Below are 14,248 nucleotides of genomic sequence, written 5' to 3'. Positions count from 1 at the left end.
TGCCCATGGCAATGGGGGTTGGACTGGATAGCCTTAAAGTTCCTTTCTAACCCAAATCACCCTATGAGTCTGTGATCTCACTGTATCAGAATTATATTGGTGGAATGAAAGATGACAATGCTGTAGGTGTTGCAAATAGCTGTGCAGTTAGCAAGTATCAAAATGACTAAAGTTGTACTTGGCAAGAAGGGGCTTTTTGTGCATGTGCGTGCTAGGTATCTATCTTTCAGGTTGTACTTGCTGGACGCACTAAAATCTAGCAATGCATTTCAACAGTAGTAGCTGGTGTGGCATGATCTATTCTAACAAGATGCTCAATTTACTCAGTATCACAGTACCATGCAAAAGCTGCTACAAAAAAAAAAAAAGAAAAAAAAATCATCTTTCTTTTTAACACTGTGGAACAGGCCACAGGTGCTTTGATGGTGGTTGAAGCTGTATGTAAGCTGCAGTCTGTGAATCCTGAGTATTTCCCAGGAAAGCTGAAGCACAGCTCCCACTCGAGCAGGATGGCAGGGCTGTGCAGTGCCACCCCTGTGGGTGCAGAGCCTGCTGGTGCCACCACACACCTGGGTGAGGAAGCCACCCTCCCTGCAGCACTCCTACTCCTCAGGGATTTCCTCCAGGTACTGTTGCTCTGCTAACTTTGACCCCAGAGCACAGAGCAGGCCTGCATGCAGGCTCTTTGCCCTAAGCTGGGTAGGAAAGCATCCCACAGATCTCTTGGTTTTTTAAATTATCCTCAGGGATATTTTTATCTTGTTAGCAATGCCCATGAGGGCCCTGCAGACATTCTCACCCCAACTACTTGGCCTCACCATCCCCTTAGGTGGGAGGTCACCCCAAGACGGGTGAACATTTTTGCTTCTTGATGGGAAAGTTGAAGGTAGTTTAGTCACTCATTTCCATGAATCTTCAAAGTGCTCTCTAACTCTGGGTAAGCTGTAGCAATGTGAAATAATGCAGACATGTGGAAGGAAAGAAATTTTGACCTTATCTGCACCTATGAAGTTGGCTATGCTCTATTTGGCATTTGGGGTGGAAGGAAGCTAGAGTCCCAGCAGATGCCCAGTATCTCATCTTATTATCGGAAACCTCTCACCCAGCAAAGGTCAAGGATAAAAAACTTATTTTCTCCTTCTTGCCTCTGGGACTTGAAATAAAACAAAATAGACAGAAACCTACAGCCAGAGATTTTGATTGCATCCTAACCACAACAAGGTAGAACAAGATAAAATCAGACTAATATTGAAATAAAGACACTCAAATTGAACCATGTTAACCAGTAACCTCTACCAAATTTGCTAAAATTCTCAATTTTCTCATCTCTAGCCTATCTCCACTTACAATATCAATGCTAAGAGTTAAAAAGCAGTGGATGGTATGCATGTCTTTTCTGGTGTTCAATGCAAAGGTGAGGGTTTCGAAGGCAGTACTGTCTTAGAATTTCAGATTCGCTGGTGTTCATGTAACATAGAGTACCACTTGGTGGTCACTTGGAAGGCGCTTCTACTTCTGTGTAACTTTCTTCTAGGTTGGGTATAAATGACACAAGACAGTGTCATTTCCTTCCTGGGAGGCTAAACAGAAATGCATTTTGTTTAGATATAAGTCTTAGGCACGAGTTAGAAAACTGCTGACTGTAATGAAAATATATCAGCACTTAGTAGTATCCAATAATATAAAAAATGTAATTCAGAACATCTGCAACTACATATATATGTGTGTGCGTCTATATATAGGTATAAAGGTACAATACGTACATGTATATAAACACAGACACATATAAATACAGAAATATTCACAACTTGTACTGTATTTGTAACTAACCTGAATACTGCAGCAAAAGTTCATTTTGATGAACCATTAATAGAGCATTTTCCAACTTTTGGCTCTAACCATAGTTAAAATAGTCACACATCAAACTAAACCCTTTGCTCTCCTAACTTTCTGCTGTTCTAGTTCTTGTCTATCTTTTTTTGCTACCTTAATCAACATGTCAGAACCAAGAGTTTCCATGTGGGAACTGTAAGAGTACCCTGCCTAGTGTAAAGCTATGCAGCTGCTGAACATGCTTGCAGCCATGAACCCTGGGCGCCTGTTGATGGTAGTACTTCCTCGGATGGTAACAATTTGCAGATTGGAAATGCATAAAAGGCAAGGAACCCTCGGCACGCAGCTGCCAATTCATCGCCTCAAGGTTCTGACTTTAGCTGGAGAGGAGTTCCCTGACGAGCAGCGATAAAAAGGAGTGGATGGTGCGGGTGGGAGTTTGACGGGGCTCACGGCATCTCCCTCCTGTAGCTTCCAGAGGAGCTCCTCGTTAGTCCTGCTGAGTTTCTTCTTCTCCTCCACTTCTTTCTCAACGTATTCCTGAAGATTTGCATTCTCTTCTGACAGTTGCCTGGAGAGAGAAGCAGGACAACATGTAAGGCACACCAGGGCAAAGATGGTGGCATTCATGGAACCAGGGCCAGGCAGGACATTGAGCACCTCCCCTCCCCCTGCCCCTAGGGCTGCAGCTGAGCTGCCCAAGATGTGGCACAGCTGTCCCAAGATCTCTTCACTGTTGCATAAGAAAGTCATCTCCACAAGTCACAGCTTCCCACCAGTGTCTGATTCTGCTTCCAGATGCACCAGTGTCTTTGGTCTACACCTCTTTGAGGCATCTCAGCTGCCAAAGATTAGGTGGGATGAACCCTAGCCTTTCTTCCTGGCATTGCGGCACTTGTGGAGTGTCAGAGTAAGTGCAAGGAGGGGTGACAGCAGTTGCATCCATGATTTTTTCAACTTGCTGCTACAGTATGCAAAGGAAAAGCAGTCTGGCCTTTCCATGCTCTGAATTGCAGCTGATGTCCTGATGCCGGACACAGCTTCCAGGCTTTCCCTGTACTCTGTAAAAGGTCATGAGGTAATGGGTCCTTCTCTGGCTTCTTCCTCCTTGATCCAAAAGTAGCCTCTATTCCTGACTGCAACACTAGAGAAACTTAACCAGTAACAACTAGGGAGGTGCTGTCCCCAGAATGCCCGGTAGCTTAATGGCTTTCTTGGAGGTGGGGCATGGAAATCTCCTGTGGGTGCCACAGCCTTAGCAAGTCTGCACTCATCAACCAGGTGACTGGTTTTGAAACAAATGGGGCAGGGCAAGTAGACTGTGGGACCTGATTGAGACGTGTTTTGGGCATGTGCTGACAACACCTACGTCCCAAAGGATGCATGCAGGAGCACCAGGCTTCTGCAGCCCCACTATGCTTGGACAAGAGCCAGCTCCTCATGTGATCAACCTGTGGCAGCTCTGGGCAGGCACCTAACCTGATTTACTGGCAATTTAGGATTTTAGAGAAATTAACAGAGAGGAACCTAACCTTCCCCTAGGTGTTTTCAGTGTTCAGCAACAGCTGGGTGTGGACTTTGGGTGCATACAAAAAGTTCTGTACAACTGCTTTTCTGGGTGTAGCCTGATGGCTGTAGCAGATGTCATGGACTGCTGCTCCTCTCACCAAGTGTCTATGAGACGGTGGGGTTGGCATTTCTGATTTTGTTTAAAAGACATTTCTTAAAAATTTCTGCTTTTTTAGCCTTAATTCTTACAGAAATGTAGCTCAATTAATCAAGAATATCTCTCTTTCTTCTTCCAGTCGATGAAAGTTCTGAACTGTGGAGCAGTGGCTAGCAGAGTCACCTTGATCTCTTGGGTGCTTGAAACTATCATTCTTCAGATATCCCCAGTCCAAAGGACCAAAAAAATGCTGGTTGATTTGGAGGGACAATCCGAAACACTGGGATATCAAATGATTTATTCAAGTGCTTGGGGAAGTCCCAGCAGGGGTTCTGTGGAGCTCCTGCATCCAAAACTGGGTCATGATCTACCTGAAAGGCTCTTGTCCTTCCCTTTATACCTGCCTTTGTCCTTAACTGGAAATAGCTCTGTGGTGCACTCCCCACAGCCCAGTGCCTCTGGGACCCCCTCCTGACAGTGCTGCAGAGGCTGGCTTTGCTGTATCTCCTCTCCCTCCTCTCACTGCTGCTGGGCTGCCACAGCCACTTCTGCAAGTTGGCAGAAATAGCTCTAATCCAGGGCAGCTCCCTGAGCTCCTTCATGCTGCGCTTCCCAGGCAGTGCCAGTACAACAGAAATCAGCAGTCAGGGTGGTTACTGCTGCTGGGAAAAAAACATGCTTTAACAACAACTTTAAAGCCATGGCTGTCCCCGTAGCTGCTCCACAGCTGTCCCCAAAAAGTTACTTGTTGAAAATTACTCTCCTTGAAGATGACTTTCCAGGCTTACCTCGAATTCATGACCTTAGTATATCTCCTGGAAGGTGTTTTTGAAAGCAGTACCTACACAGTTGCAGGCAACAAGCAAAGGGCTGCAGCTGGATGCCAGCAGGGAGAAGAGGGAGGGTGCTGTTCGCCCAGCCAGAGACAGGGAGCTGCAATGCAGAGATGCCAAGCACCGAACCAGGCACTCCAGCTGCTATCAAGCATGGAGAGAGACTGCCACTTCCAGGCCACAATTCATCCAGCCCAAAAGCAGGTGTCTCAAACTCGTCTGGTGAACCAGACCTTAAAAATACCCAGTTTTCCTCCCCCAGAACAGAAATGCTGTAGACACCCACCTCAGACAGTGAGAGGTATTTACAATCAGGTGAGAGAAAATATAATCCTCACCCTGATGTGAATGTTAGCAAAAGCAATTCTCCTTTTAAGAATATCTACATGCTGGAGACAATTTCAAAAGGCTGAGTCATTAAGAAATGAGGCATGAGAAAAAAACTAAGAGATGAGATACTGATAGTTTAAAAAATCAGCTAAAAATTAAATTTTGGCAAGTGGCATAGTTTCTGGATGCAATGACAGCTAGGTAGTTGCAGTGCAGGGACAAGACCAGCTCTAGTTTCTCCCTCTGGCACCCCTTCTCCCTGGCTCCAGCTGCAGTCTCCAGCCTTACAGAATGATATCAACTCTCTGGGACAGGGACTGTCCTACCCTGGTCTTCATATGTCACCTGACAAGGTGCCTTGTCACCCTTGTCACGTTGTGTCAAGGTTGCAAAAAGGCAGTGCTGATGAAAAAAACCTGCCAAAGGTTAATTGTGCCTGAGTGACAATGGCATTATTAGGATGTCTTTCCCAAGATTTTCCCATTTTGCCTCCTCATTAACCATTGACTAACGGGTTTCAGGGCACTGATCTTGAGATCAGAACCACTGGCAAACTTGTTCTCAGCAGCATGTCAAAATCATGGAAATACACAGATACATGGCCTTCCTCAGATTAAAGGAAGCAAACCCCAATTAATTTTTTTTTCAATAAAAACAAGCAGAGCAGAACACAAATATATTTTCAGGAAGAAATAAGTTTTTCCCCATCTGAAATAAGTGTCAGCCTGGGCCAATTAAGACCTGGAGCCTCCTTCCAAGCTCAGACAGTTTGCAAATACCACCACAAACCTTGTTATGACAGTATTTTGTTCAATCCTGGCTCTGAGTTCTTCGTTCTGCTGTTGCAGCATGGTGATTTTTTCTTCCAGTTTTAAATTTTTTTCAACCTGCAGCAAAAGAAGGTTTGTCAAGTCTAAAGAACACTCAGCACCTGATCCAAAATAATTTGTTCTATATTAGTCTATGGAGCAACTTCTAAAATTTGAGGATAGGTGGAGGTGGTTTTCTTGACTGCAGCTGAGACTTAGAGATCTGACTCACACCACCACAGCATACTGGTGAAGTAGGGTCTTAATTTTGTTCAGAAAAAAAAAAAAAAAAAGATGTTGAGCAAAACATTTTTGTTCAGTAAAGCAAATAGATGTTTTCCTCAGTGGTGCCCCCACAACTTTTGTCCCCCAAAGAGCCTGTGTTACCAGACCTTGGAGAAAGTGCTGGGGACACTTGAGGAACACCCAGCACAGAAAGTTGCCCAGCACTGTGGTATGAGTGGTCAGACTAGTGATGAAGGAGGAGTGAAAGATGGGATGATGTACATCTTCCAGACATTACAGTCGGACATCCAGCCTCCAGGATTATGATTCCTCAGTTAAGGAGAGGAGTCAGTCACCCACCAGGGCAGATGATGCCGAGCAGCAGCCTGAGAGTTCTGCTGCATTCTCATGAGGTGGGCTGGCCTCTGGAGACTTTTCTCACTACTGCTGACAATGTTGTCTTAAATGACAGGCTTAAACCAGACATTTAACTTTAAGCTGTAATTAATTAATATTAATCCTATCCCAAGCACAGGTATCTTTTATTCAGCACAGTTCAAGGGCAGAGTTTGAGGTCATCAGTAGCAGCGTATTAGAACATCAGTAAGATGTTTTACAGGCATGTTCCACAGCCTCAGGTACCCTGTTTTCCCCAAGCTTTGATTTTGACATACTTTATCACCTTAGTCCTTGGTCTTCCAGCAGTTTGAATTTTGCTGAATTTGACACTTTTGAAAGAAAACAAGATAGCACAGGGTAACCTTATCTCTGTGTGAGCTTGGTTATTGAATTTCGAACCTTTTATAAAGAAACAGAATATTGTGTACTTGGGATAGCAATAACTCACACTTAATGGTGGAGACATCAGTTTTAGGTTGTGTTTTCCTGTCTGTGGAGGTAATTGCAAAGGATACTCCTGATTCTCAGATATTCTGGTCTGCCCCAGTTTATTTTGTTAGAGCAACACATGGATTCTAGCCCTGTTTTGAAATGTTCTGAGAGAGGAATCACCATCACAAGCTCTCTCTCTGTTTCTTCAATAGTTTTCACAAGTAGTAGCTATGCCACCTTCATTTCCAGCCTCCCTTTCAGCTGACTCTGTGTTTGAAATGTCCTCTTGCTCCACTGTGAGGCAACAGAGCATTTGGAGATGTCCTGAAGGTGTCCTGGCACTTACAAAGGTATATCTTGAAATGGAAAGCACTTGTGCCTTTGGGCCACAGCAGACCTAGTCTTTCATTGGTATAAAAGGCAGGAACAGGACTGTGCACTTGTATGCAGTTAATGAGCAAAAGCAGCTAAATGACCTGGAATTATATAGGCTATTGTTTGGGATTTTTCCTCCCCACCCCAGTGTTTCCAAATGCTGGCTTAGCTCCAAGAGTAGCACGTTGGAAGGAGCAGAGATAATAAGCCTCAATTGCAAAGAGGCGCTTTTCTCTACATCCACTTACTAAAGCATCTGTTCAGCAAAATAATCATCAGAGTTCTCAAATTTCCCTGTAAATGGAAACAAATCTTGCTGAATGCTGTGCTGAACCAGCTGCCACAGATCCCAGCTGAGGTATTGCCTCATCCTGTCACCACACTGTATTTTACTGTCTCTGCAGGTTATGCTCCACAGAATTAATCCCCTTTCTCACAAAAAATGTAATTGATGGTGAACTGGGGAGTTCTTCATGTGGGAATCCCACAAGCAAAGGACTAGAAAACACCATAGCCTGCAGAAAAGCATTACTGGAGGGTTGGAGAGACCTTTTGTAGAGTAAGCCTTGCTAGGCACTGCTTGCTGAGTATTTCTAATCCACACATGGCTCCTTAAATACCTGCAGGAGTAGCAGCAAGACACACCATGGCTCAATCCTCCTCCACATGCCCTCTCTGGCCCTAGAAGGCTACCTGACTCCTGTAGGGGCATATGGTGCAGGCCGGTGTACCCTGGACTACCACAGATTTGCCTTTCCTCCATTCTCCTTCCACCACTCACCTTGCTGTCTAACCTAACAGCTGAGCAGGTATTGTATGAATAAGTAATCCAGATTGATGGATGTGAACCTCTTTGACTGTGTCTTGCCTCAACCTCGTGTGTGTACTCACCTCTCCTAAGTTCATCTGCTGTAACCAAACTTTTCCTTTATTACCTCTGTGATGTCTCCTCTGCAGGAAAAATGAAAACTCACCTGTTTTTCTAGCTCCATAATCATCTTCTCCTGTTGATGAATCTGGAGGTTCTTCATTTCCAGAACATGTTTTAAGCTCTTCAAATCTTTTTCTAAGTGTAGATAAGGAGCTCGCACAATCTAGGGAATATATCAGGGATTTGAATATGTCAGCCATACATACATCTTCAGCCATAAGAGAGATTCCTTAATGTAACCCTGTGGTTTAGGAGAATCAGTAGGATGAAAACTACCTGGACCTGATCCTCTGCAGCCCATTTGACCCCTGGTATTGTGTCCTTGACACCCCTTTGGCTAAGATTTGTGACTCTTCCTCAGAGCTCAATATTCAGGGTCTCAGCTGGGACCTTCCCCCTGACCCTGGAGTGAGGATTCAATTGCTCTTCATTGAATCAGGTGATGTGTAATATTTAGAAACGTGTATCTTGATGCCTGTATAGTTAGAGTGGTCATCTACCTTCAGCTGTTCCTCAGTGTTTTTCTTCAAAGCCTCTTCAAACCGGTCTGCTTTGGCCTTAAGAGATTGATTCTGGAAGGTGAGGGTGTCTATCTGGTCCTGGGGGAAAAAAACCACCAATTAACACATCAGTTGTATTATCAGCCCACTTACATTCATACTGGTAAGTCTGCACTGCCAAACCACCAGGCAAGCTAAATGAGGTGTCTAATAAGCTTAGACACCCATGTAAGGTGACACTTTTTTATGTAAGGCCACTTGAACATAGAATGGGGTATTTGATAAGCCTCAGGGAATCACAAAATCCCTGCAACACCTGTGGCTGATGCTAAATCATGTCATCACCTTGTGCTGGATGAGAACAGACATGTCCTTCCATGGAAGAGCTGGCATTTATATCACATGCATTTGTGTGGTCCTTAGAGTCCAAAAGAGGCAGGGGATACCTGTTTCCTTCCCCTTTCTAAGCTTCTAGCATGGTAACAAGCAATGATGAGTTGTTGGTGTGGAATTTAAATGATCACCACTTCATCTCAGAGCTATATATGGGAACAACATTATTTTAAGCAATCATATTTCTGTTACCATCAAAGGCATTTCTGTCTATACAACACCTGTAAAATCCACAGTTGCTGTGAAAATGGTATTTTTATCTTTCACAGTTATGATTTCTTGTCTGGAATATTACATCAGCCCTTACGGCAAAACTGCTGACACACCTCGAGCTGTTGCAGCAGTGCAACAATATGCACTAGTCAGGGCATTTTAAAAATTGTAATTCATCTCTGCCCATGAAATCAAACAGGGCTTGCTTTATTTGCTCTGGCATTTTTACTTGTTCACACATTTCCAAACTTAGTTTGTGTCACAGGGGTGCAGTTCTGCCCTCCGCTCCTTGTGATTTCTTCATCTAGGGAGTGAGGACAGCACGGAGTTCTTAGAAGGGTTAGACGACTTTGACCTTGGTGTTAAACAGTGGGATGTGGGAGCTGCGATGTGCAGGGCTGACCCTGGCTTTCCACAGCCTGGCTGCACAGCAGGGCCAGCCCTGGGGCAACCCACATCAGGGACTGCACTGCCCTCCGGTGGGATTGGAGATGTGTCTACAGCGTGGGATCGGCTTTCCCACATTCAGGCAGCAGGGAAGAGGTTAAAACACAGACACAGGCACAGGGCCAGGCAAGGAGAGATCACCATGTCTGAGCTCTGAGGGTGACAGCTGGCAGGTACCATGCAGACAAGGTGATGCTCACAGCCACTGAAGGTGCCAGAGTCCTTCCCATCAAGCAGGGAATTCGCTAGCAGACAGCAGAGTCAAAAATACATTTCTTCCTTTATCCAGATGCCTTTAAGTCCCTTTAAGTTTTCTCCCTCTTGTGAACCAGCCAAGGGGGAGGAAAAATGCTGACGGTTTGCTGCTCTATCCCAGTTTGGACAGGCAGAGCACAAGAGGTACCAGAGCTGGCCAGAGGCAACAGCCTGGTGTGCTGGCAGTGGGCAGCATTACAGGGTGGGAAATAAAGAAACTGCTCACCTGCAGAGACAGACGCAGCTTTTCAAAAGTCTCCTCTAGTTGTGCCTTTTCCAGTTTGTGAGCAGCATTCAGTTCTGGAGAAGTTACACAGACATTACATTACTGAGTGAAGTCCAGCAAACCAGGGTCTGAGAGCACACACATTGTGAGCCAAGTGCAATTTGGGATGCAGTTTTAGGATATGGACATGGAATAGGAAACTGGTAGCAACATGCTCTGTGACCTTAGGTAAATTGTTCTGAAAATCAGAATTTCCTGTTTGCAGAGACCTCTGTTTCTATGTGACCAGATCCTGATTTTTCAGAACTGCTCAGAATTCTCAGCTTCCAGGCACTCTGATCTGAAAGGGGTAGTCTGACAATGGGCCATTTGCCAGTTCAGACTGAGTATCCCTACATCAAAGGATTTAACATTTGATACATTTAAATCTGGGGCTGCAATTTCTTTGAGGGGATAGAGAGGAGGGCCACCACCTGAGATGCAAAAATATAAATGACAGTGCTTCGCCCCAAGCTGTGGCAGATGAGCTAAGAGGTTTATTCCAATAGTGAGGCAGAGAAGAAAAAACTTGATTAAGGGTTTTTCTGCTAAAATAACTCACCCTGGGGATACTAATAACCAGAAGATTAATAAAGAAAGTGAAATAAAGTTCAATCTCTAAAGCAATGGCATAGAAACATCATTCAGTGCAGTAGTAGCAGCTGCCTTTTTAATAGATGGAAGCTGCATTTTTTGTGTTTTCCCCTCCACCGGCTATGGGTTCTGCCCTCGCATTCCTGCTCAGCCCCCAGTCACAGCAGTGATGATTCCATCGCTCCAGCGCCGGGCACAGGCAGTGGCTGCAGTGCCTTTTCCAGGCACAGGAGGGCATTTCAGACCCGCACCAGGAGCAGGGAACACAAACTTTGGCCACCAGACTCGTGATGAACCACAACCGAATTTTATCATCAAAAATACTAAAAAAAGGACGGAGCGATAAGAATATCCTCAAGCAAGAATCAGCTTTTTACTTTTTTATTTTCAGAGTCACGTGTGTTGATTTACGAATGCTATGCTAGATACCTTCTCTGGTCATGAGAGAGGGGAATAGACTGTACTGAATTCACATTCTGCTCTGGACCGTGTCTCTAACTGACACAATGCAGAGCTAAGCAATATGGCTTGATCTGGGAAATGTGGGAAAACCTACTAGAGATATTTAAAATGTATAAAAAAATAGGGAGATTGTACAGATTACAGATAAATGTCAGCTAAAGCATGCACAAAGGCATATATTTAGACCCTGAACTGGTAGGGAGGGAAGAGCTCTGACTGCAGCATCAACCCTGTGGCCAAACTGTAACACAAAATAAAGGTAACCATGCTGAGGTGCAGATTTGCACCAGTGAGAGGCTTTGGTCTGCTCAACATGGCCAGACATTTGCTACTGGAAATAATGAGTCTTGTTTTTAGAAGCGCTGTGGGTATTTAAGCACCTAAATTCAGAGCTACCCCAAGAGGTCTATCCTCCCGAGCATCTGAGGATTAGGCTCTTGAAAAAGCATGTGTGCAAAGTGATGTGGAATTTGGATTCTATTTTCAGCAACATACAGAAAAAGCCTTATCTTTGACCCAGCAACCCCCCTCGGATACTCTCAGGTCAAAGTTAGATGCTGTTGACTGCAGACATCTGTTCATCTGCCCTAGCATGAACCTGGTGATCCACTCCATGTGAAAGCACTAGACCAACACAAAATTTCTGTGTAATCTGCTCTGGAGGAAGAGGCACAGTGTCACCACAGCATTATTTCCTGCTCTGGGAACAGCTGTGTAGCTATGGGGTTGTCTTTGGCTTACCTTGAATCTTGCAGTCATTCTCACCCTGCAGGACTGTAATAGCCACTGCGTGGTTATTTTCCAACTGTGACATTGCAGCTTCATGTACAGCTGTGAGATCTTCCACCTGTTCCAACAACAGTGAGTGCAGACATGGACACACGGTTAGACAGCCTGTGGCACATTGGCAAACCACTGCTGGAGAGCTCCAGTGAGCTGGAAGTAGCAAAGGGATCTACTGAATGTGACACTTGCAGCACCTGAGCCAGTTTTGCCATGCTGATGCCTTGAGTGGTAGCGTGTAGTCACTGCTGATGGTATTTTTGTTCCTTTATTTTAGTGGTGATGAAGAGGTACATAAGAAAGCAAAAGGTCAAAAAGCTCTTAGGTGGAGACGCTGTTTATTAAATGTTCAGAATTCCATTCTGAATTAATCTAAATTGCAATAATGACCACACAGCCCACGGCTGTCATGGGAGTGTGGAGTGCAGCTGGAAGAGGGCTGCGGGCAGCCTGTGTTCCAGAGCACCCTATGGGTTTGGGACTCCTTCAGTATATTGCTTGTTACTAGACTTGGCTACACACAAAGTGATATCCCTAATGATGGTCTTTTGATAGGAATCATTAAAGGAACTGCAATAAGAAATCCTGATCAAGATTAAGTCAGTGATCTGGAACACTTTCTGAATGCAGTGCATTAATTTGTCTTTCTGGGGTTTGTAACCACAGTAATTTTACTCCCTACATTTAACACAGTATTATCTGTGATATCTGGCAAGACAGAGGATCAATCTATTTTACATTTACAGTGAAACAGCTGCTCTGTTCATGGCACTTGACTCTAAACAACTTTATTTGCTTACAGTTATGTAAATAATGGTAGAGGTTTACTGCAGCTGAGTTTGCCTTGACTGAAATAAATGTTACTTCACTGTGTTTAGTTGTCAAACATATATATTAGGTAACTCACCAGAAGCCAAATTTCTAACCATATTGGAGAAAACCCATTCTCAGAATGTAAGCTGGGCATTTAACGTGGAATATTAAATTATCCAAACTAATTTTCATAATAACGTGGGAGATAACTTAGTGGTGAAGAGCTGTTTGCAAAATAATGGGGACTCAGCCTGCTGATGTATTGCATGACAGAGCTGAGAAAGTCGGGAGGCAGATGACTCAAAGGGCTACTAATGGGGCAAGGACTGTCACCTGGCTTTTCCCAGAGCACAGTGTCCTTGTATATGATGTCTGTAAGCTGAAGCCTCATGAGCATTGCCATGTTCTTTACCTCAACCTTGCTGAAAACTTTATTTGTGCTCTAATGGCTTCAACTGAACAGCACCCCATAGGAATGATTATCCTCAATTCCAACACTCTCAGAAGGTGAAGGGGTCTCTTCTCACTGCCCCCATCCTTGGCAAGTTATTCATGTATAAAGCCAATTAGATATGTCCCAATTGTCTGTAGGGATTTTTCTGCCTTCTGTTTCATATCCACATCCCAAATGACTCTAATCTTCCAGTGTGACGTCCTGTCTGCAGTTTTTCATGGCAAATAGTCAACTTGGCACTGGGAAGCAGCTCTCTTGGATGCTAGTAACTTACTCTGTAGGCTTGATCACCTCACTTAACACAAGTCATGTTTATTTCTGGCTATGGAAAAGACCTCAGGTAGGATTTTTAAGGCTTAATAAAGTAAAATCGAGAGGAGCTGTGGTGGGAGAAGTTCAGTAAGCTGCTGGACAAAACAGCTTGAGCTGGGCACCTCAAGTGAGAAACACTGGCAAGACAGATCACGGCCTTTATTTTGCAATTCTGCCTTTAGCTGCAAGGAGATGTGAGAATTCACTGGCACACAAGATCATTTTGTGAGGAGTTTGGCTCTCATGCTCTGCTACTTCCTCAGAGACAGCTGAACCTCCAAAACCTGACACAGGAACAGTGTCTCCAAACAAATAACAGCTATTTGGTAGTGAACTGAGTGGTGACTGAAGCAACACAGCATGGAAGGTTAAGCTGTGACTGGAAACCATGGAAGTGGCATGAGTTTGGATAATCTTCCAAATTAGATTTATGGATAGAGAAATACATGCAGATCCATGGTCAGAAGGATTTTGCTGTTGTTATTGCATTCAAGAATGCAAATTCAAATCCCCCTCATGCAGATGGGCGGCTCAAGGATAAGGCTTTTCTCCTGTACAGCGTAAGAGCTCCATTTTCTTGGCCAAGAAATATTGGTGAGCAGCTTTCCAGCATGGTCTGTCAGCCTCCACTGTTCTAAGAGCACTCAATACAGGATGGGTATACAGGAGAGTAGGAATTCAAAGTGAAAACTTGCTGAAAGTCATCATGCTAACTGAACTATGAATATAAATGTGGGCTAACACTCTGAGACACTGGGGTCACAGCCACACTTTCAAAGCAGTGGAGAGGAATGTTTGTGCTATTTTGAGTAATCAGGGCTCTGGAGCAAACCAAGAACTGTTTTCCCCACAAAGGGAAAGATGTCTTTCCACTGCTCCTCTGTGATGATGAATAGAGTCACAACAGATGAAAACATGAGAAAA

At 44.4% G+C, this 14,248-nt stretch overlaps 1 protein-coding gene across 1 annotated transcript in view; it reads right to left on the bottom strand.

Annotated features, from left to right (window-relative positions):
- Nucleotides 1-2,187: 2,187 nt before the first annotated feature.
- The window catches only part of MTUS2 (microtubule associated scaffold protein 2), a 156,223-nt gene continuing 144,162 nt past the window's right edge, over nucleotides 2,188-14,248 (bottom strand). The window contains exons 9-14 of the mRNA XM_062514689.1: nucleotides 11,704-11,809; nucleotides 9,868-9,941; nucleotides 8,334-8,432; nucleotides 7,877-7,996; nucleotides 5,452-5,549; nucleotides 2,188-2,404 (exon numbers count right to left, since the gene is read on the bottom strand). Of these exons, the coding sequence (XP_062370673.1) occupies nucleotides 2,188-2,404; nucleotides 5,452-5,549; nucleotides 7,877-7,996; nucleotides 8,334-8,432; nucleotides 9,868-9,941; nucleotides 11,704-11,809 (714 nt within the window). The remainder of the gene's footprint in view (nucleotides 2,405-5,451; nucleotides 5,550-7,876; nucleotides 7,997-8,333; nucleotides 8,433-9,867; nucleotides 9,942-11,703; nucleotides 11,810-14,248) is intronic.

Source organism: Cinclus cinclus, chromosome 2 (genome assembly GCF_963662255.1).
Source record: "Cinclus cinclus chromosome 2, bCinCin1.1, whole genome shotgun sequence".
In the NCBI taxonomy this organism is placed as follows: domain Eukaryota; kingdom Metazoa; phylum Chordata; class Aves; order Passeriformes; family Cinclidae; genus Cinclus; species Cinclus cinclus.
Note: the sequence above shows the minus strand (reverse complement) of the source record. Positions and strands in the feature narration are given on the sequence as shown.